This window comes from Mercenaria mercenaria, chromosome 12 (assembly GCF_021730395.1).
Source record: "Mercenaria mercenaria strain notata chromosome 12, MADL_Memer_1, whole genome shotgun sequence".
Taxonomy (NCBI): Eukaryota; Metazoa; Mollusca; class Bivalvia; order Venerida; family Veneridae; genus Mercenaria; species Mercenaria mercenaria.
The window spans coordinates 34,752,874-34,776,064 of NC_069372.1; the positions used below are offsets into that span (position 1 = coordinate 34,752,874).

The following is a 23,191-nucleotide window of genomic DNA, read 5'->3' on the forward strand; positions in this document are numbered from 1 at the left end:
ACTACTCATAGGTGCCTTGGTCATGTATCACTATTCATAGGTGCCTTGAACTTGTTTCACTATTCATACTTGCCTTTATCCTGTATCACTACACTAATTTGCACATCTTTGACCATATAATTACCTTGACGAAAGAGTGTATTATGCATTACACTGATTTCTCATACCTTGACCATAAAAAGGAACAATCTAACGTGTCGGTATTATCATGCAATACATTTAACATGTTTGAAGAAAATGGGAAAATGCATAAGTGGTAAATCTAATACCATTCCGATCTTGTCCTTGCAAATTTAGAGAAACTAAAGGTAATGCACTGCGATATCTTAATTGTCATAATGGAAAATCATAACATGGTCCTGCCAAGAAAATTCATTTCCAAAAACCTTTTTCACCCCTTATGACTTGAGGTTGAACCTTATTACCATTTCAATGTCAAGTCACCATAACCGAAATACGGTTAATAAAATATGACCTTAGCAAAAAGTGCAATATCTATAAATTTCTTGTGACATAGACATTTAAGAAATACTTGTTCTACACACGGCCCTAACAAGGTCAAACTTCCCATTGGTATATAGAACGCCAGCATTTTTAAAGATTTCATTGCAATCTCTCTTTGTTTAAAGTCTATTAGAATTGCGGTGTTGCATTTATCGTTGATGATATATTACAATACAGATTCATATTGACCAAACGGATTGAAGTGTGATATAACTTTAATGTATTTTACAGTCTGTGTAAAGTTTGCATGCGTGAAATTTAACTTCCGTAACTAAGGAACGGACCGAGAGTACATTCATCTGTTACGAGAATACCTGTACTTGCGAGCTTAATGTACGTGTTAGCGCAAGATCATAAACAACAAATTATATTAGGAAGCAATGTTTCTTTTTTGACAGATCAGTAATAATTGAAAGTTCCGTAGAAATATAATTGTATGCTCGTTTCTAAGCACACACTACTCCGACATCTTCACCGTGGCCACAGTTTTCATCACCCCATGAGCTGTGTTTACACAACAGTAGGGATTCCTCTGACCCAGTGCAAACGACATCATCCAGAAATATTGGTCCAGTGCCTTGACTGACGCTGGTGTCATATCGTGCGTTAGACCTAAAAGTATTAAAGGAGATATGTTCAGTCGTGCACGCAGATAAAGGTACATATAATACTTCTGAAGTTACGCTTGTTTACTCTTTGTGTTATTATTCCCTTACACCATTGCAAGTAAAAGTGAAAATGGATTGCGCAATAATATTTACATAAAATACCAGTTAGCCGTCAGGTACCATTTCCAATGTTTAAAGGCATATCGATCATACACATGCCGGTTTATATTTTCAATTTTCGCTTCCCAAGATTCCCATCCAGACAGATGATCTGAATGATCTAGAAATTCTCTACTGTACCATTATAAATATAAATTTTCATATTTGTTTTCAAATTCTAGCTAGATTTAATGTCTGTACGAGTCTGAAGCAGGGAGTGCTCATGGTTTATCATATTAGATATTTGTTGCTTTGTTGATATGTGTTCAACCACGATTCTTGTTAACAATATTATTCAATATATAGCTTTGTAGAAAAGAGTCTACCCTGTACATATTAACTATATATATTGGCATTTATGTTGCATTCGTGTATAATTAATCTGCTTATTTTGTACGGACCCCTGCAAACCCTATCCCATACAGGAAGGTCGTGACGACAATAATTATATCGTAATATTTATTCGTGTGAGAAAGTTGGTTGATTCCCTTTGCATTGGGCTGGCTTTAAAATGAAAAAAGCGTGAATTTCGTCTTTTGTATTCGACATGTTTGCTCTGTCATTTCAATTTTTGTTAATAGCAGAGCAACATAGAATTTCACAGAAGTTATCCCACCAACCCGTCCCCATATTTCAAGTTATTGTTTATTGTTATATATAGTTTGTCATGAATCGGAAATCTTCTTTGTTGCTTCTGTCCATCTGTTTTTCAGGCTCCTGCATGGCTGATTTGTTTTAGACGCATGCCTTATTTTGGAACAGGACAATATCGGAATATTATTCCTAGAAACAACATAAAAAGATATATATTAACTGGTCAATTTTGTTGAGTGATAAAATCTATAAGACTATATGAATTCTTTGGAATGAAATATGTAGAATGCAAGCAGTCATAATAGTGAGATTATTGCGGATATGAACTGTCTAGGAAATTAAATGAAATACCTAAATTAATAACCATTTTTGGTGTTAGTGCTGTTAGAAAATGTTCTGTAAAACTGCCAGAAACTCTGACAGGAAGAAAATGTTAAGTTTACATTCATTTATGTCGAGGTTTGAAATCACAAAATTATGTTTTTATTTGATACTGCAAAGTGGGGAGTTAGGGAGTACAAAACATGTGTGTTCAAGTAATAGTATTTCTCAAAGTAATATTTTGATAATTGAAGTCATGCGTGAGAACAAAACGCCGACTAGTGAAGTAAATGGTCTTCTAGCTGTGGTTGGTAGTTCGTCCTATTTAGCTAAGGACCACTGACCATGGTTTATATAGGTTTAAGGGACGCCACGAGCCCGTAACTGTGTTAGAGGGAGCATTGACATAGTATGTGTTGTAGTCTCATTTATATGTCTACACGTATATGCTTCAAGGATGTTTGCAATCTCTCGGCCGGTTTTAGCTAGAGGCCACACTGTCGAGGATAGCGTAGGTCGGTGAACTTTCTTAAATTTTTCTTTAACAAAACTGAGAAAGATATTTATGGAAAAATACTGTTTTAACATTAGTTAGTTAATATTGTTTGAACACAAAAAGTGGATGTGTTTCCGGCGTCATTATTGTGTCATTAACAGACGTCGAATATGGCCTCAATTTGTATCATTAATTGACGTCAAAGCTTGACGGTATTGCCAAGTTTTGAGAATTTTCATGCGATGACTCAGTTTGATATCAGTGATATTAGTTATAAGCTACTTTGTCCAAAAATGGTTTGTTAAGTCTTTGCTAAACCGCTAACGACTGGGTCGCAAGTATTTTGCTTGATCCCCTTGGTGGGAGTATTTCTCTTTTTGCATCCGTTTCTCAGTGCAGACCGGTCTTCGAGACCATAGTTATATATATGATCAGTGATGAGAGCAGAAGTGTAGGTTATACATGGTTCATGGTGAGCACTGTTATTCAAATAATCATAATAATAAAAAAGTCCGTATGTCAAGTGTCTTTATCAAATGCATTTATTTTTGTGTTCTTCTGCTCCTGCACTTTGCAAATTCAGGCATGGCAATCATGTAAACTATCTATGATAGTTATGGAATATTATCAAATGTTACAGTTTATAACGGAAAAGATTTGTCCTAGCTTATGCATATACAAAACCTGTTTGAAAAGTTAGATTACGTGACTGTGACTGTCTATACGGAAACTTCTTATGACACTTTTGTAAACTGAATACTTTTCATAAAAAATATTCTTAAAATATTTATGTTTTAACTAAAGCAGTCCGTGTATACATATGTCATAGATAATAGTCTCGATTATAGTGTCGCAACCTGTACAGGCTTGGTATAATATATCTAAGCATGCTTGAATTAGTTTTGATGTTCAGTATTTCGAGTCTGAGCATTTCAATGTGGCACATATTGGCTACGAAAACACGTTTCCACCTGTCCGAGTTTAAAATTAGGGAATTTTTTTCGTAGGCGGCGAGTTCCTGTAACTGATTTGTTTTTGAGGAGATATATTCCTCAATGTATGGTGGTAATCACGTTAAATTTGCAGTATTGTTAAAAGTAAATAGAAAGATTGCGAATCATGATTGTATATTTCTTGTTTTGCTTCATTAATGTATATATAAGCTAGAGACAATGTCTTTGTTATTTTTGAATAGCCCTCGTATATCTTACTTCAATATGCCCATAAACATGTACAAACATATAAATAACAACATACGTTGGATAACCTAACATTCTGCACACAACTTTAGCGGCGTTGTTATTAAATGCATCGTCACACACTGTACCCCAATGGCTACCATCAGCAGACACCTCTACGCGTCCTCTTTGGGAAGTACTGCCTCCAGCAAGACGAATGTGCAAACCTTTTTCAAATATATAAAATAAAACTGAGTCGTTTGAATACTTTGTAAAAAATCGAAAACCGAAGCCTTGTAACGTCAACGTAGTTGACATTAAACCATGATAAAATAGCGAAAACGTTTTATTATTTTCTAGAAGTACTGTAAGAGTACAAACAGATGGCCTTTGCTAAAACATGTGATCAGTTATCGATCCTGCAGTTAGAATTTTTAATGCTAGTCATTTTAGAAACTTACTAACAAAATGCAATTTTCCTATTCAAACCAGATAAACAAAAATTTTAAATAATCAAAGTCCTGAACATAGCCTGTAATAGATCCATTCATATATATTTGAAGGTATATAATTTTCTTTCTTTTTTGTAAATGTGATATATTACTTATCAAAGGTATAAATTTTCAACTATTTAATGTCCAATATTCAAGTATGCTCAAAATTGTATTGTTCTGTTAATATTAATTGATTTTTCGTAGTACAGAGTTTAATAAAGCGTCAAAAAATGTCATTAAAATGTTTACTTGGCAGACAGGAAACTCCAACATCTTCACCATGACCGCAGTTATTTGAGCCCCAAGATGGATGCGAACAGTCACTCAGGCTCATCTCCGAGCCGGTACAATCTACGTCGTCCAATAATATAGGAAATATTCCTTGTCCAAAATAGGCGCTAGAATAAACGTGTACAGCATCCCTGAAACAAAAAGAAATTCAACCATTAGACGATTAATATATTTTAACAAGTGTATTGGAGATATTTTATCCGTCATAGATCAACTAACGAGATATTATCTTGGACGTTGCTTCCATGTGTGTAGCTGGTCGCAACCTCCGCGCAGGAATATTGTCAAACAATCATCCCTGCCTTCAAGCAAATCACATGACGATGGTACAACCATGGGACCCTAAAATGGCGACACGCTTGACAACGCCGGATAAATAAAATGCTTGTATTTATCTACAATCAAATTAACTTTATGTCACAACTTTTAAGAACATAATGAAAGTATTTAATGCTTCTATATTATGCAGCATGCCATTCGTCAAATTCTCTTACTGTACTCAAAATACCATTAAGTAATCTCATTGTGTACATTTTTAGCAGGCGCGTCACAAAACCAGAAAAAGAAGTAATTTTAGTATTACTGCATTATTTTTTAGTTGTTTTTTTTTTTTTTTTTTTTTTTTTTTGCTCGTTTTACAAGCAAAATATATAATATTTAACTACTGAGATAAAAACTTTGTACAACAAAATCAAAATAATGAAAAATATAACTCGGCTGAAATTCAGCCAAATTTATTCGTGGTGGCAGTGTCTACTGTACCGATAAGGGGAAGTAACACTGAGTTGGAGTTTGAGCTGGTCGATGTTATACAAGTGTTATGTATTAAACAGACACTTCAGTCACCGTTATGTTAAACAGTAGCATAATAAAAGGGCTGCTGACTAGCTTTTACGCATACACTATTAACCTCATGCGGATAATTTAATCGGTCAACGGCTTTTATCGTTTAATTAACATGAAGATTAGAATTACAAGTGGAAAGATTTCCTGCGGCCAGAAGGTATAATGGCATTCACCCTAAAAAGCAACCAATGGGTGAATAGCGTTAAGTTTTACAAATAGATCTATGAAATATGTATTTCTTAATTCTGAAAGTTATTGTTTTGAGCAAAAATAAAATAACTATATTACCCTTTCATGTATAACATAACTTTTAGCACAACTGGTCACATTCCTTGACTATTGATATACTTAACTGGGGCTATCACAAATGTGATTCATGCCTCACCTGGTCTTTGTTGACACAAGAGCAAAAACAACACAGGACCATAATCCAGGATATTAAAGACCAAGTTAAAAATTCCCTTACAACTAGGTATCAATATTGATCATTGTGGAAAGTTTAAATAAATTACATGTATATGAAATAATGAATGTGGAATTCAGGCCACAAGCATTTCTCTATTATATCATATAGAGGGATTAAACAATGAAGGCCTATAATCCAGGAAATTAAAGAGCATTTACAAAAAAAACTTCTCTCCTGCACAATTAGGCATCAATGTTGGAAAACCAATAGTTTATTGCTGTTCATAAACAATATCTAAAACAGTATCCAAACCTGATTTTTTTTCTATTATCAATAAATTGTTGCCTGAAAATAATCTATGCCAACTATATTGCAAAAACGGCGTTACATTAATGCGATAAGCCAATCGCATAACGGCAAAAATAAATCACGTGAAAAACACCCGTATGCTACACTACTTGTTGCGTTACGGAGGTAATAATAGGTTAGAAAGTATCAAAAAGAGATAGACCCTAAAATTTTCATTGATAGAAATACATTAAATAAAGTCTAGAAATTGATTTCCAAGTCCTTGAAATTAATAAAAATGATCTCACAAATGTGCAGTGTATGATAGTTTTGCTAATATCAATAACAGAAATTTCAATATTTAATTCAAAGTTGTGATCCGCAAAGAATGTCAACTCTTGCCTTGGGCCAGTACTTTAAAGCAGAGATATTTATTAGTTTACTTCCCTTGCAATTACACAATAGAGTAGAAAACAAAAACGGTTTAAGACACAATATTATACATTTTTGCACAACAAAATCGTTTAGGATTTATTACTATGTGTTTGATTTACCCCTGAACCACTGGTTCCTATGATTTTGTCAACTTACTTATAGTAAAAATTAACTTTTAACAAGCCGATAATAAAATGAAATACCAGTAGGTATTTTATAGTGCAGATAATACAGTTTTGCTTGTATCAAAATGTCACAATAGAAGCACTTTTGTAATACAGAACACCTGGTAGGATTAGTAAAGGTGCAATTATATTGATCTCTTTTTCCTATGCCTATATCAAATGCCTCCGCTCCTTTTTCTATGTAAAATAATTTATGACATGTTTTTATCAGCATTTTCTTGCGAAACTACCTTTGTTTTTGTCTGTCTTTACGCAATAAAAAATATAAAAATATATAAGGTTGACCATAATGCAATTACACCATGATCATATTACGTAGGCAGACATCAGAAAATATTAGTAACTACTTTCACTTTCATATTACCAAACAGCTTCCACACAACTTATGAAGCATATAACCATGATAACGTAGCTTAAAATCATCCACAGACATTCCTCTTTACAATCAAGCATCAATACAGCTTATATCTGGCATGAAAATGGTCTTTACCAGTCGGGAAAATGGCACTGTATATTGAAATGGACAACATTCGAGTGGACCACGGAGGCAAATCTGGCGAATTACTACCTTCGTAAACTATAATATTAAATCAGCAGCCTATTAGCATGAAACCAAGATCAAAGTACTTTGTACGGTAATTTTGGTGCTTCCACATTAAGTTTATGCTCTACACAATTTCGAAAATTTTCAAATTGATGAAAATACATTGTTAACTACCAGAATATTTATCTTCTATAGTGAATTTAATTTTTTTGAAACAGTTTTATTATTTTGTTCAAAACATGTGCCACTGAATATTGCTGAAATCACTGAAGTTTGATACAATATGCATTCATGTGCCATATTTAAAGGGAATTCCTATAGCTTTTTATGCGCATCTTTCTGCGCAGCCGACACTTTCTATGGAAAACTGAACTGAAGTCAGCATTTGTTGAACATGCTATAGACAATCTTAAATATGAGGAATCTTGAATGAAATAACATTTTTGATAAGTTTTATGTAATCAAATAAGTAATCAAATGTTGATACTGGTTTATGTTATATTGACAAGTATCATGCCTGACAGGTATCTTGCTATTTTTGCGGTTGTGTTTTCACATCGCATTTTAGTACAAAGACAGTATTGTTCATTATAATATAAGATAATTGACTTAGTGCTGATAAAACAATATCACCTTTCTGATTATTTAGTATTCAATAATAGAAAAAAAATCAGAATTTTTAAAACTTTTTTTTAACTTCTAGCACACATACATGTAATCAATTTGGCCAGGTTCGCGTCATTTTCCGTCCGAACAGGTGTTGTATTCTAGCGGCCTTAACATAAAATTTAGCCTGGTGACCCATACATTTTTTGCCATTTTTATGCTCACAATACAATTATCTATACACAAGAAAAACAGGAAAAAATTCTATGAAAGAGTTTTTTCAAAATTAAAAAAGAAAATCTTTACTACGGGTATTTTTCATTGAAAAAAGTTTACACAAGTAAATATGAAACAATATTTTCTTTTTTCATTTGTACCCATTATTGTAAGGATAGGGTATTACAAATATGACTATGATATCAAATAAGTATATAATAAAATCTGTTAAAAGAAAAAAAAACCTTTATTGTACTGTCTTGATGTATATTTTGGTTGGTATTTAAAAAAAGCAGAAAATTATAAAAATGTTGAAAAATCGCTGGCAGTTTCAGCAACAGTGGGTGTGTTCAAAACAGTTTTTCACAAAAACAAGCCTGGTGACCTATTATTTTCATTTGTTCATTGTTTTCAGCACAAATTTTCCTATCATATATATGAATTTAAAAAAATTCTATGAAAGGAAAAAAACTACAAGAATTCTGTTTAAGTCACCTAGGAATGGTTTCAATAAAAGACCACATAACCACAAAAATCATTTGACCAACTTTACTCAGAAATGACACTTTTATTATTAAGTACTATTGTTGTTAGCAGTTAGTTTTGCAGCTCCAAATACTACTTAATCTCTTATTTTTCTACCGAAATATTGAAACATTCACAAAGCTGTCCAGTGCCGATACATGTATGGCCATCTCAAATAAAAAGAGCTGCCGAAGAAACTTTCGCATTTACATGTATGCAACTGGACCATACTTTTCTCTTTATTTTTTGCTGTAGCATAAAATGTATTATGTGATAGAATATTCAAAATACTTCTATAAAATACATTTATTACGGTATTTCAAAACTAAACCTGTATTTACCATGGTAAGTTTAGCATTCTACAAACTACTCGTGCTTCTGTTGTCCCAAATCCATCATCACAAACAGTTCCCCATTCTCCATTGTGATACACTTCCAGTCTCCCTTCATACCTATGTGTTCCATTTACCAAGCGCACAGATGCTGCGGACACATAAACAAATCGTTCATTCCCTTACATTCAGCTAAAGGTTTTCTTCTTTAAAAAGTGACAACACTTTATTAATGTACACATGTAAAGAATAAGGCAATCATTTAGAAACATTTATGAAGACCGTGCAATTTGATAGTCCTTCCATCCTATTTAACTTTTGTGATTACATAATTGTTTTTGTTGTTGTTGTTTTCGTTGAAAAGAAATTGCAAGGTATTGTGTATTTATACAACCACAACAAAAAGGATAAATTCATCAAGACAGTCTGAAAGAGTTATTTTTAATAATAATTAGTAGTTTGTAATGTTAGCTGAATGTATCATAGTATTACAAGTAAGTGTTAAATATTAGATAAGGGATTTCACATGTAATATTGCATACGTTTTCCTGTGTCAAATTTTAACACGCGATATTAGATAAAACACACATGTTAAACCTACACTGGCAAATGTATGTGTCACATATATCTTTATCTTCTGAGTTGCCGATACAGGCACGTCCGTACTGTGATGGCGAAGGATGGGTGCAAGTTCTTGTCCTAGCTTTCATTGATGTTACACCACAATATTCGGAACAAGATGTCCAGCTCGACCAAGAAGACCAGCCTCCGTTCACAACAGTACCAAGTAGTTGCCCTTAAGGAGAAATACCCAACTGACGCTATTGTACCTCATAACGACAAATTTACTACATTTTGTTTTCGGACTTGACAGAAATATCAGTTCAAATATAGCATATTAGAAATAAAACCAAAACATGACTCACTTTTTCGTTGGCCGAGTTGTAAAACTCGCATAAAATATGAAGTACAGAATGAATTTAATTTGATTATTAAGAAAACATGGAAACGTGAATGAGTTTTGATGCTGTGTTACAATACAATTCGTATATTGGCCTTTTAAATGGTACGCCTGTCTATTAACTAGTGTTCTATTTTGCATTTCTTTCTTGATAACCAAAGAACGAGTTTAAACTAATAAATAACCCGACACAAACCGTCATTTTTCTAATAATGATTTTTTTCTTCTGTCAAGGGAATGTATAAGTAAGTATAAGTTGTCAATGACAGTCTTTTTTCAGTTTTGATCCTTTTATTTGCATATTTTAGCTGTAATCTTGATTGTATGTACTAGTATGTGATTTATGTATACATGGTGTATAGACAGATACTGTTTATAATAAAACTATAACGTCCATTTACGAAACTATCTAATATGTACGTAACTTTGTATTTTTTTACAACATTAAGGACTATGCTATTTCGACAATGCAAAATTCGTATGTAAAACTGAGATTGTCGTAACAACGCGAGAAATGCATGGGGATCAAAAAGAAACTAATAACTATAAGAAAATATATCTCCGAATAAATTATAAAGTATCAATGACACGCAAAAACATGTCCCAATAGTGCACTAGAAGAAAATGCATAGAAATTTTCGGGGTAAGTATTTGGTACCGTAAGTCTCTCATATATATACAATATATATATTCTTCAATCAAGGATAAATCAGTGTAAATGAGCTGAGCGTTAGCTTTCTAATAAAGCGCCGTTAAACTATGTTACACGAATCACACGTGCACCGCTCTTTTACAAAACTGTGTCCGCCATATTTTCTTCAGTGAACGAAATAAAAGGAGTATTTTACCTTATATTTCCTTATTGTAGAGTACAATTGACTTTCTAATCTAAATAAAACATCACTTTTTTATAACATCCCACTGTCCGATCTTTCTGATCACTTAACGATCAATCACAATTACAAAATAAAACCAAGGTGTCATCAAAATTATCACTTTACACGGCTTCATGGACATCACGGCCTACTAACATTAAATTTGTAATCATGCGCCAACAAAACAAATGATGAAAGATCGGTACTTTTTCAAAGACATGTTTTATTTCCTGTAATTTTCTGATATTCTAACCTTCAAACAACCGAATTGTATGCACAGAAATAACGAAACATTTATGCAATATAGCTTTTAGTATAAATTTTGGATCTATCTTTTTCCAGCCCAACAACAGACATGTTTATGTCACAAACCCGGTCTGTCCTCGAAATCAGTGTCAAAGGTTACTAGAACATAAATACAATAAATAAACAACCGCTTACTATGTTCTTGTAAGTCCTGTAAGATGAAACGGCTCGTGTTTATACATTCATATATATTCCGTATCGGGAACATTGACAATCACAAGTCGATCCTTACCACGAACATGAAAACAGTTACTTTTATGCCTTTGTTTACATTTCAAAAGTAACTATTCACATATACGTTCAAGAACGTAAATTTCGTGCTTTCCGACCCACATGGTGTGTAAACTTCTGTATTTAAAAGTATGGTGTATTCGGCAAACCATTTGTAACTTCCGACGTGGTAAATGTCATTGTCAGTTATGTTTACGAAATTTAATTGAATATTTATGTTTTATTCTTGCAAAAGAAAAACTTGATGGTCATGGCCGCTGGCTTCGAATTCCTCGCCCATCACCGACGTGGGATCAAAAACCCACCTGAGGTGTGAAACTTTTCACGTAAGGAAGCCATCCAACTGAGGTTAGTGTCTCGATCTAGGTACTAGTCTGAGCCTCAAAAAATGTCTGGAGGGACCCCTGGAGCCTTTCACCACCAACAAAACCTGGGAAAAGTTCATTGTGTCGTTTCGGTGTTACTCACAATCAAACAAAATAAACATTGTTCCCGTTTTTGTTTGTTTGTTTTATATAAATGAATATGCAAAAAGGGTTTGTTTGTTTCAGTGTAACGTCAAAATATAATATTACAATTATATATCAACAGTGAACGCCACATGCATTATTTGTTCACGACGGGTTATGCTTTAATCTTACAGGTAAAACAAATATATTCCTATTGTATAAAGGGTAAAGGTAAATATATATGTATATGTGTGTGTACTCGTGGAATTAAATGTTAAGTTTAAAAAGTATATATTCACAGTTCAAATCATCCATGCTAAATAATACGTACGATATGTTTGCTTTCTCACTGTCTAACATGTTCGAAATGATTTATTCGATTTTTATCATAGAGTTCTAGTTTATTTTTCACCTTAAATTAAAGCAAACGTGTTCAATATAATTTTAAACAAACTCTGAAGTTTAGTAGGTTGTAGCATTCTCTAGGTCAATGGTATTTTTATTACCTTCTGTAGTCAGTCATTATCTATTGTAAAAAAAAACTCTTTTTAACCAAAGTGGAAAAATTCAGGTACTTGAAAATGCAGCTTTCTAAAGTTAGAATTCTCGATGTCATTTGTCAGACATACCTTGTAAATAAATAATATTATTACAAAATTAATACTGCTATTTCTTTTGTTGCACTTTGCGGACTTATGATAAAGTTATTTATGTGCATCTGTTCACAACGAAGCACTGACCCTGAGGACTATGTATGGGAAAATATAAGAGTGAACTAAGTGTTGACTGAAAAAGGGCAATATTTATTTTGCCGAACAATACCTTAACAAATATATATTTTCACATATCTGGGCGAAAAATACCGCTTAACAAATATATATTTTCACATATCTGGGCGAAAAATACCGCCATTGCAAAACAATACATTAAAAAAATATATATATTTTCACTTGTCTGGGCAGAAAATACCGCCGAAAAATACCTTAACAAATTTATATTTTCACATATCTGGGCGAAACATACCGTCCTTAACAAATATATATGTTCTCATATCTGAATGGAGTTACAGTCCAATACCATAACAAATATATATATTCACATATTAGGGCGGATATAACCGCCGAAAGCATATCAAGACTTGTAGATGAATTTGCATATTAAGAGAAATCTTTCAAAATTAGAAAATTGTCACTTGAAAGAGGAGACGGAATGGCATGTGGTGGTAAGATAAAACCAGAAATTAGCCAAAATAAAATTAAAGAAAGAAGAGTGCTATTCACTCTTGAATGCTGACGAAGAAGGAAGATGCCGTTTCACGATTGGTTCAACGGTATAAAAGGAATTCATTGATTGGCTTTTACCGTAGTATATAAATTAACATATTTCAGAATAGGACCGATTTGCTCCAACTGTACAACAATGACATAAATAATTTTATCTACCTATAAAATTCATATATATATGAGCAGTACAATTCCTGTAAATGAGCACTACGTAAGCGCTCAGGCCCCTCTCGCACACCATACCTATAGTTCGGACTTCTTTAATGTGTAAAGGCATGTGCACAAAAATGACAAATTTTGCCAACACCTGGTAAATTGTAATGTGTTTTTTAGAAAAGTAATAAACGGAAATAGAAAAATAGCTCTCAGCTCATTTACACGGATAGTTTAGCTTTATTATGTATGTTATAGTTTTTTGCAGTTATGCACGATGACATAGAATACTTACCCCGAAAATTGTGACACGAACATACTGATAACTTTTCCCACTTTACTTTTTAAATTAAAGTAAGAGTTCAGCACTTCATGGTTTTGATGTATTGTCACATTGGAATAACGTTTGTTTTACAGTAACTTCGAAATTAATCAGAAATAACATCATGTACCCCACCCACCTAATTCATAATTTCAAAATAGCATAGGCCTTAATGTTATCATTACATGTTAATTTGATAATCTGTCGGGAAGTTACAATGAATAAACGCAGCTACACTGTTTAATATACCGTTACCTTGGCACGCAAGGGAACTACATATTTCATTTTCAAACTTATCTCCGGCGCATGCTTGGAGAAGTAAACTTGACACTGTACAGTTACGTTCTCTTCTTCTCAGACCGACGCCACATGTTACACTACAGGCATCCCATTCTCCCCATTCTGTCCAGTTACCGCCTGACAAATAATGTAGATATCTAAAACATGGTCATTGTTCACGTTTAATTGAAATTTTATTTGATAAAATTACTGCGAAATCATCAGTTTAAATTCCACTGATAAAATTAATTCAAATTGTTAAAACGTAATATAAAATTGTGAAAGGCGAACACACAATAAGAGTATACAAGGATTTGTCGATATAGCAACAGTGGAAAGGCTATTTCCAACGTTTCCTGTATTTATTTTTCAAATGCATGCTCCATTCACTTTTTTTATTTGTCTTTAAACTGAACCGCTTTGGATTTTTAGCAAGCAGTAGAATTAAAATTAAAGTTTAAAAGGCATTATCCTGATTAAATTTTTCTACGGAACTTAAAAAATACTTAACATGGTTTAGGACAAAGTTATTTACTTGAGCACATATCCACAGCACAAACATCATAGTTTATGTTATCACCGAAACAGTGGTCACCAAACAATGATGGATATGGATTATTACAGTGCCTGTCTCGTCTTCTTAATCCTATCCCACAGGTACCCCAGCCGGACCACGTGCTCCAACCACCATGCACTTTTAAATTGCAAATACAAGCCTTTAATATTTGGGAAGAACCAATAAATTGCTAACTTAAAGGTAGTTCTGCTCGTTCTGATCAATTGTTTCTATAATTTACAATTTATTAAATCCTGATATTTCAAAACTTCTGACTTTACTTAGAAAATTAGGCAAATAAAAAGATATGGTCCTATGCTTGATTTCTTGTTAGATTACAGTGCAACCTCTGTAGAGCAACACCCTTTGGGATATACAAATATTGACTGTTATGTAGAGATTGTTGTTCTGGAGAGGTAAATTTGATAGTATATTTCAGCTTAGGGAAATTATGATGATGTTGTTATAGAGAGGTTTTTGCTTAAGAGAGGGCCGCTCTTGAGAGGTTGTACTGTAATTTAAAAAACTTGACCTCAGACAAGTTTTCACAATGGCAGTCTATGGGAAAATATGAATTTTGATGACAGTTTCGCAAACATATTTCTACAACTTAAATTTAAATTTAACTTATCACAATTATAAACAAAAATATGTTTAGATAAATTAAACAGGCCTTGTTGCTTGTCTTAAGGTATTTGCTTATGCTTAAAAATATCCGCACATTCCAAGCAAATTTTGAGTATTGCGCAATTGCGTAACATGTCAAACTTGTAAATTTACATGATATGGCAAAAATGCCAACCTGTGATTTCAGCACGTTCAAATACTTATTTTGTGCAAAATAATAATTCTGTTTCAAAAAAGTAAAATTCCAGCAAATTGTGTAGGCTATGTAAGGCTATATTGATCCTTGTCCTTTGATTCTCTAAAGAAAAATAAAACATGAACGTAATTACAATATTAGAAAAAAAACGTAGACATTTTAAATTCACTATGACAATATTTATAAAAGAAAAAACATATGTACGTTTGTTTACAAAAAGTATTAGAATAAGTATAGCTCCAACCTGGACAGCGGTCTAGTGAACACGTTTTTGAATTTTCAAAATCTCCAACACAGTCATTGCCTCCATTTTGCGGCTTAGGACAAGCGCATTGTCTTGTTCGTATTTGAGTTCCATTCCCGCATGTGACATCACAGCTGTTCCAAGGACCCCATGAACACCACTTTCCGTCAGCTGGGGAAAAAATGATTCATGTTCATATTCGTTGTTAACATGTGCAATACAACAGCATGACACAAACAGCATAGTTCTAAATTCTTCTATGAAGTAAAGTTTGTGTCATTTAAATGTTACCTATTTTGCACTAAATGTCTAATACTTGTCCATTTCTTAAAGCACTGCTACGTTATAAACATCAAGATATTTTAGTAATTAGAAATGGTATGCTCGGCTGACAGAGAATTCTACAGGATTAAAGTTGCTGTGAAGAATGTACATTTGTAGTAGTAATTACTACTGTACACAAACGCTGGTTTTTCCACGGGCAAATCCTTCTTTTAGTTCATAGTTTGTTTCAGTTCTTGCTTCTCATATTTAGATATCAATTTCAAATTAGTCATTCATTTATCCTGTCTACACCTTAAAACGAACCTGGTGACATACCCTAATTATCGCTGAAATTGAAAGAGTAAATATTTAAGTAGATCCATATGTAAAAGTTTAAAAGATTTAGTCCGCAGAGAAGAATTCCAGAAAATATTTTTAAATAGACTGTTTGTCTTTGTACCGTTTCGCACACTGCATTTTGAGGCGCATTTGATTTCCCAAACTTTCCCAAACTTGTCAAGATCTTGCTATAGGATCCTTTCCTGGGAAATGTTATTGACAGTGTTGTAAACAAAAACGTCCTCGGTAATTAACTGGACCCAGAAAACCTCCGATATCCCTTATTTTCAGGGAAACGAAAATATCAAGGGTGTCAAATTTTACTTTCGAGTTTCTGGACTATTTCTAGGGACCTACGAAGTTAGGTTAGTCTGCAACCGTCGACATTATATCGTAAAAGAAAATAAGTAGAATTTAATAATTGCACTTACTGACATTACATAGATTGCAATATTTCCTGCAAATGCGTTTAGCTTTTGGAATGTCTGAGCAAAGATTGAGTGCTGAGTCAAGAAGTGGGCAATTTGCACCTTTACTGTCTTCACACCAACTATCTGTAACATTAATATTTTCATCGTTTTAGTCAAATGTATCGAAGTAACTGTATGAGTACAATCTTCATACAGACTTATTCAATTTTTTACGACCTACTTATTTTTCTAATATCTTCCAAACACATAGATAGCATGACATAGATATAAACTGTTTTCCAGATATAGACACCCAGTTGTGCAATAAGCATGTACTGAATGAGTTACAGATATCAAATTTACTGTTGCAAACAGCACATTTAATGTTGCAGATATCAAATTTACTGTTGTATCAACCTTACCATTGCAAATACCAAAATTATCTTTGCAGATATCAAATTTACCGTTGCAGATATCAAATGTACCGTTGTAGAAATCAACCTTACATCAATCTTACCATTACAGATATCAAATTTGCAGTATCCTTTGCAGTTGTCATACGCCCATGTGTAAAATGTGTCATCAGTACAAAGATTACCGGAATCATATTCGGCACAGTTTGATAGTTTATTCTCACAAAATTGGTTCGCTGGAACTATGTGTGTAAAAGTTAATTAAATTCATTGTTGTGTAAAAGCCATTCTCTTGCAAAAGTTTTACAATTCCCTACAAAAAGCATTTTATCTTAAATCCTAGATAATATATTAAGTTCTATTCATGTTTAAATTGACCTGTAGAAGGTCATCCCGATATGTAAACATCACAACCATTTGAAATGGTTATTAAAAGTCAAAATTGTCTTTTGAAAAACGTATAAATATCTGCTATAAATGATATTATAGGTATACTTGGTGGTGTGCAAAATCCACAATATAGAGCACAGTGTGATTTTGCCCAGGCCTCGTAGGTCTTCTCGGTACATGGTGTTCTTCCGTACTGACTGCAGGTATCTATTGTGTCTTCACATACTTGAAAATATATTAGTTACATAAAAGCGTAGATATCACCAAAATAAACCCACCTATATTTTTAACTTAAAGGAAACTTAATAATGTCATGCTGTGTCATTTATACATTAAGGTTCAAACAAATAGATAGGACAATTGAGCCAAATGTGTCCAATATTTAATGGTAAAATATTCAAATTTTGGTCAATTTAAAGCATTCAAGTTTATTTAAACATTTTGTCAATTTTTCCATACATTTACAAACGATTTCATTACCAGGTGATGATATCGTAGACGAGCTATTTACGTATAATGTCACCGGCACATTCGTAGGAACTGAAAATTTATAATTAACAAAAGGCGGTCAGAATTTACCCAAAACATATTAGCTTACATGTCGTTAAAACACCTATATTTGAACTTACAGGGAACTTAATGATTCAGATATAAGTCATGGTGTGTCATTTATATATTAAGGTTCAAACAAACAGATAGGACAAGTGAGTCAAATTTGCCCAAAATTTAACGACAAAATATTCACAAATTCATAACTCATACATTCCCAGTTTTAAGCATTAAGTTTAACTTAAACATTTTTTGGCGACAATAAGCTAATATATAGTGATTAAAATTTGTTCGATCATATCGAGAATTTCTGTTCTCAGTAAAGATTTCATTTTAATCGATTAACGAACCAAATTGTTGTAGCATTGTTTTCGCATAATAAATAAAGTGGCGGGCATTTATATTAAGCAAATCCATATATTTTTGTATTATAATAGTTGAAAACATATCAATATATTAGTTACATATTAGCTTACATGTCGCCAAAAAAAAAATGAAATAGAAAACATATAACTTACAGGAAACTAAATGATTCGGATATATGTAATGGCGTGGCACTTATATATCAAGGTTCAAACAAACAAATAGGACAAATCGAGACAAATTGGCCCAACATTTAATGGCAAAATATTCACAAATTCATAAATCATAAATTGGTTAATTTTAAGCATTAAGATTTACTTAATTTTGTCATGCATTTATATACGTTTTAATTACCAAGAGATGATATCGTAGACGTGCTATTTACGTATAATGTCACCGGCACACTCGTAGGAACTGAAAATTGATAATAATATTATTTTGTTGGGTTTAACGTCGCACCGTCACAATTTTAGGTCATATGGCGACTTTCCAGCTTTAATGGTGGAGGAAGACCCCAGGTGCCCCTCCGTGCATTATTTCATCACGATCGGGTACCTGGGTAGAACCAACCGACCTTCCGTAAGCCAGCTGGATAGCTTCTTCACATGAAGAATTCAACGCCCCGAGTGAGGCTCGAACCCACATCGATGAGGGGCAAGTGATTTGAAGTCAGCAACCTTAACCACTCGGCCACGGACCCCACCACCCCACCCCTCCAAAAAATGTAAAGCGGTTAAAATTGTTATGTCAGGATTTACCCAATTGATTTATAAATCAACAGTTACAAGTGTCAAATGAGGTATAGTTCTATTTGTTCGCTTTCTGTTTTCAGTAAAGAGTTCATTTTAATCGATTTACGAACCAAATTGTTGTAGCATTGTTTTCGCATAGTAAGTAGTAATCCGGTCAAAAATGTACTTCCGTGGTGTAGTCGAAAAAAGGTCCCTAATAAATATATATAGATCCTAACTTTTCCATTTTTTCGCGCATTTGCGCGTAAACCGTGGCTAAACAGGCATTATTTCACTCGTGGAGTGAATTTTACATAAAATAAGACATGTTTTCGAGTTGTTTACTTGAAAACGAAAGTAGGATGTTTATTCTGCGGACCGCTTTCTGAAATGCGGCAATATGAGGGTACCTGACTTCAGTTGAATTGCATATCACTGCATACTATTCAACACCACTTGTACTTTTCGTTTTCTTGAAGCAAATGTATGAATATCTTGTGAAAAAAAGGTCTACGACGGATGAAAATCTATAAACTGTATCAAAATTGATCTGAAGTAGCTGAATTATATATGAAACTAAGAACAATTTCTTTTATTGGTATATAGCCTATAAGGGGTAATTCATGTAATTTTCTCAAAGAGGCAGCAGACGTTTCCTATTTCTAATCACGTATAATGGCATTTGGGCAAAAAACAGTGACTTATTTTTAGATTTTTTATTTTGGACCAAATTTTCGAACATGAGGTGATAATTTCGCTACATCTGGTGCCGGTCAAATCCCGTATTTATACGATTCAGACATGAAATCATGATAGATTTGTTAATTTAAAATCCGTGGCATTTTAGATGAAGTTGTGCTATTTTACCTTCTGTGCATTAAAACGTTTGCTGAACTCATTAAAACACTCGAAAACTTGCACATGAGGCGACACTTTTTGCCAAAAGAAAAATAAAACGGACATGGGGTGGCCTCAGAAAAACGACTTTCCTCAACTTTTACATATGACTTGTAAATGGAACTGCGCAGATTGTTTTCTGAGAACTAAATGTAAAAGTTACTGAAAATTAAATAAAATATGTCCCCTTGCAGTGGTGGACATTTAAGCAAATTTATATATTTTTGTATAGTTACATCATTGCCAAGATTGGTCTCTTCTAAATATTATCTCCACTACACGCCACCACTCTTATTTTTATGTTTAATTTGCTTTATTGTCTGCACGTCTTTGCAATATGCTAGTTGTTACCTACCTCGCATGATTAACATGTGCAATTTGAGAGGAAAACAAAACAAAAATGTGACTGAAGTAATTACATTTTTAACTCAGAAGGCCTTCTTTATCCCTATATATTCTTTAGCTTCTGCCAGTATATGTATATATGTTTTGCTTACTTTTGAAGTCGTTGTCAACTGTATCTATTTTGCTGTGTTTTATATCCACGTTTACGGTAGTTGGTACTCGCGTAGTAACGTCATATTATGACTTAATGTAACACTCTTTTTAAAATAATACAATTTAATGTCACACTCTTTTCAAAATACTCCTCGATTCTTTAAACATATTATATTACTTGGATGTCTTTTGATCAACATACCTTAGCTTCGAATACAGCGTGTGCTCTTGAATATATAAGTTGTATATATTTACGTTACAAAGTATGGAATTACAGAATTATCTCAAAATCACGTCTTCACAAATGGTCATCTCATTTGGATATCTACGATAACAGATGTGGCAGTTTCTTTGCTTATATTTTGTGTTTCTCATTTTTAGCATGTTTTAAATCAACTTTGTTGTAAGTTTGTATATTAGTCTAATATACAACATATTTCGAATGTATTGAATATCTGCAATTATACCAAAAGCTCAATAGATGCATGATACATATAAAAAAACCATTAACAGTTTGTATCAACCATGACTGGTTACCTGTAATAGGCTGAAATATTTATAGGTAACACAGACGTATCAACTAGTGTCAGATATCATTGATCACCCTGTTTATTGACTACTAGAAAATCACCTGTAGCTATCGTGCTGGATGTATGACTATCGTTTACTGTGGTTGACATTCTTGTTGGAACTGAAAGAAACAGACTTTGAAAAAATTTCTTTAAGGAACATTTTTATTTCCCGTCAAATGTTGTGTAAGAGGAAGATCGAAAAAATAAAATATTTATGCTATTAGGACTTCATACTAAAGTTCATTGAAATATTTGTGCTGATGCAAAACAAAACTTACAATATTTATTAACGTTGTTAAGTACACAGTTAATTGCCGCATAACGTGACGACACTGCAGCCGATGAAATAATTAACCAATTTTCCCACATTTTATTGCTGCTATTTGAAGTAAAGCAGTTGTAAGTTACATTATAACAGGATCTTCCGTTATTACAAATAGTTGCCAGTTCAACATCAGTGTCGGTTAATTAGGTCTGGTCGTGAATTTTACATTTTCTCCAGTACTGTTAATACAGACACAATAAATGTCAACTACTTTAACTGTTAAAAAACTTATAACCCATGTTTCACCGTCCAGGCATCGGTGTTTTCGCATTTAAGCATACGATGTGTATTTGTGCACTCAAGTGCCGTGAAACGTCACGTGTACTATTTTTAGTATTTTTGATCTCATAAACTCGTTTGATGTTTTACATCAGACCTAAGATGTGATAACGAATAAAAATTAATGTTCACAGTTGTTACTGCTTTAGAAGATAACTCCTGCCTATATTTTATTGACTGATCATAGGGACGTAATTATTGATTCTTGAATAATGATAAAACTATACGAAGTACAGTTTTCAATGAAAAATAAAGCTTCTACACACCATTTATACCTGCATCGACTGATTTCGTTGTTCCATTTTTCTTCCCAGAGTCTGTAATAACCCCTAAATTGAATAAAATATGTATATATATTTTTAATCCCATTCACAGAATTGAGTAAAGAGTGATAGTCAAGAATCATTTTATTCTCACAATACGTATTACAAAATTCAGATTACCATTATAATAAGATACATAGTTTCTCAGGGTACTTTGTTACAATTTATGTATCTGTTTATATGAATATCATCGAGATGAACACGTTCCAAACATTTAGGCGGCTTATGTGCATATCGAACTTTTTGTACTAAACGCGACTACATGCGACCGAGCAGTTTAAGCCGCTGACTTAAAATCACTTGCTCCACACTGATGTGGGATTGAAACCTCATTTTTTGTATAGAACTATTCCTGTGAGGAAGCCATCCATCCCATTTGGTATAAGGAAGGTCAGTGGTTCTAAACACCTGCGCGCTCGTGCCTGAAATAATATCTTGAGGGAAACCTTGGTAATTTCTCCACCGCGGTGTCGGTGTGACTTTAAACCCAATAACAATAAAAAATAAAATGAAAATAAGGCAAAACTTAACTTTTTCAATCTGCTAAAATAAATTATTTAGTTCTTCTTTTTATTCAAAAGTGGATAACGCCTACCTACAAAGAACAATTTTGTAAAACGATGGAGTTTAGTAGCATGTTGAGGCATCAACACAAATTTCTCTGTCAGTCAATGAAAACATGTCTCACATACCTGCAGTTGCTAGTGTCGGATTCTGTTGAAAATCGGGTGAATTTGTAGTAGTATTGTCATTCAGTAAGAAGCCCCCTGTTGAAAGAAATTTGTAAAATCAATATAACAACTCATAAAAAGAAACATAGCACTATAACAGAGTGTAATGTTTTCTTACACTAGTTACACTTATAAAACTAGAGATCATATCTATCATATTACTAACAACATTACCTGAATCAATTATTACAATAAATTTGTTGATGGTTTTCTCGAAAAGATTCAAATAAATGTTTTATCACTTACCTATACACACGTTAGCTACATTGTACTTACGTGCAAACAATGGTAGAAATACCACTGCTACAATGACTTTAAGATATACGGTATCTGAAACAGAATTATATTTCATTGAAGAGTTCGAATGTTAAACTGAAGTATTAATATAATTTATACATCAAACACAAAGTATTGAGAGCTTTTCCTACCTAAAGTCATAGTTCAGATAGTAATAGTACGCTGTGAAATCTTTAACGTGGTACGTGTCTGCTTCTTTTATAGATAATTCAAAAATAGCACACATTGACTGTTATATATAAGGTTACAATAGTTTAGCACTGAGGCAAACATATGGCAGCATTTGAATAGACCTTTATC

At 33.0% G+C, this 23,191-nt stretch overlaps 1 protein-coding gene across 1 annotated transcript; it reads right to left on the reverse strand.

The window, feature by feature from the left end:
* Nucleotides 1-308: 308 nt before the first annotated feature.
* LOC123534263 (uncharacterized) lies at nucleotides 309-23,191 on the reverse strand. Its single transcript, XM_053520511.1, has 18 exons — nucleotides 23,023-23,191; nucleotides 22,871-22,924; nucleotides 22,556-22,630; nucleotides 21,807-21,869; nucleotides 20,996-21,055; nucleotides 18,593-18,652; nucleotides 17,807-17,866; nucleotides 17,432-17,551; nucleotides 17,041-17,178; nucleotides 16,545-16,667; nucleotides 15,511-15,681; nucleotides 14,423-14,581; nucleotides 13,864-14,025; nucleotides 9,630-9,824; nucleotides 9,038-9,179; nucleotides 4,604-4,776; nucleotides 3,940-4,087; nucleotides 309-1,116 (listed from the first exon to the last, which is right to left on the reverse strand). Exons 1-18 carry the CDS (start codon nucleotides 23,030-23,032, stop codon nucleotides 951-953), a joined length of 2,079 nt encoding a protein of 692 aa, XP_053376486.1. The 5' UTR covers nucleotides 23,033-23,191; the 3' UTR covers nucleotides 309-950.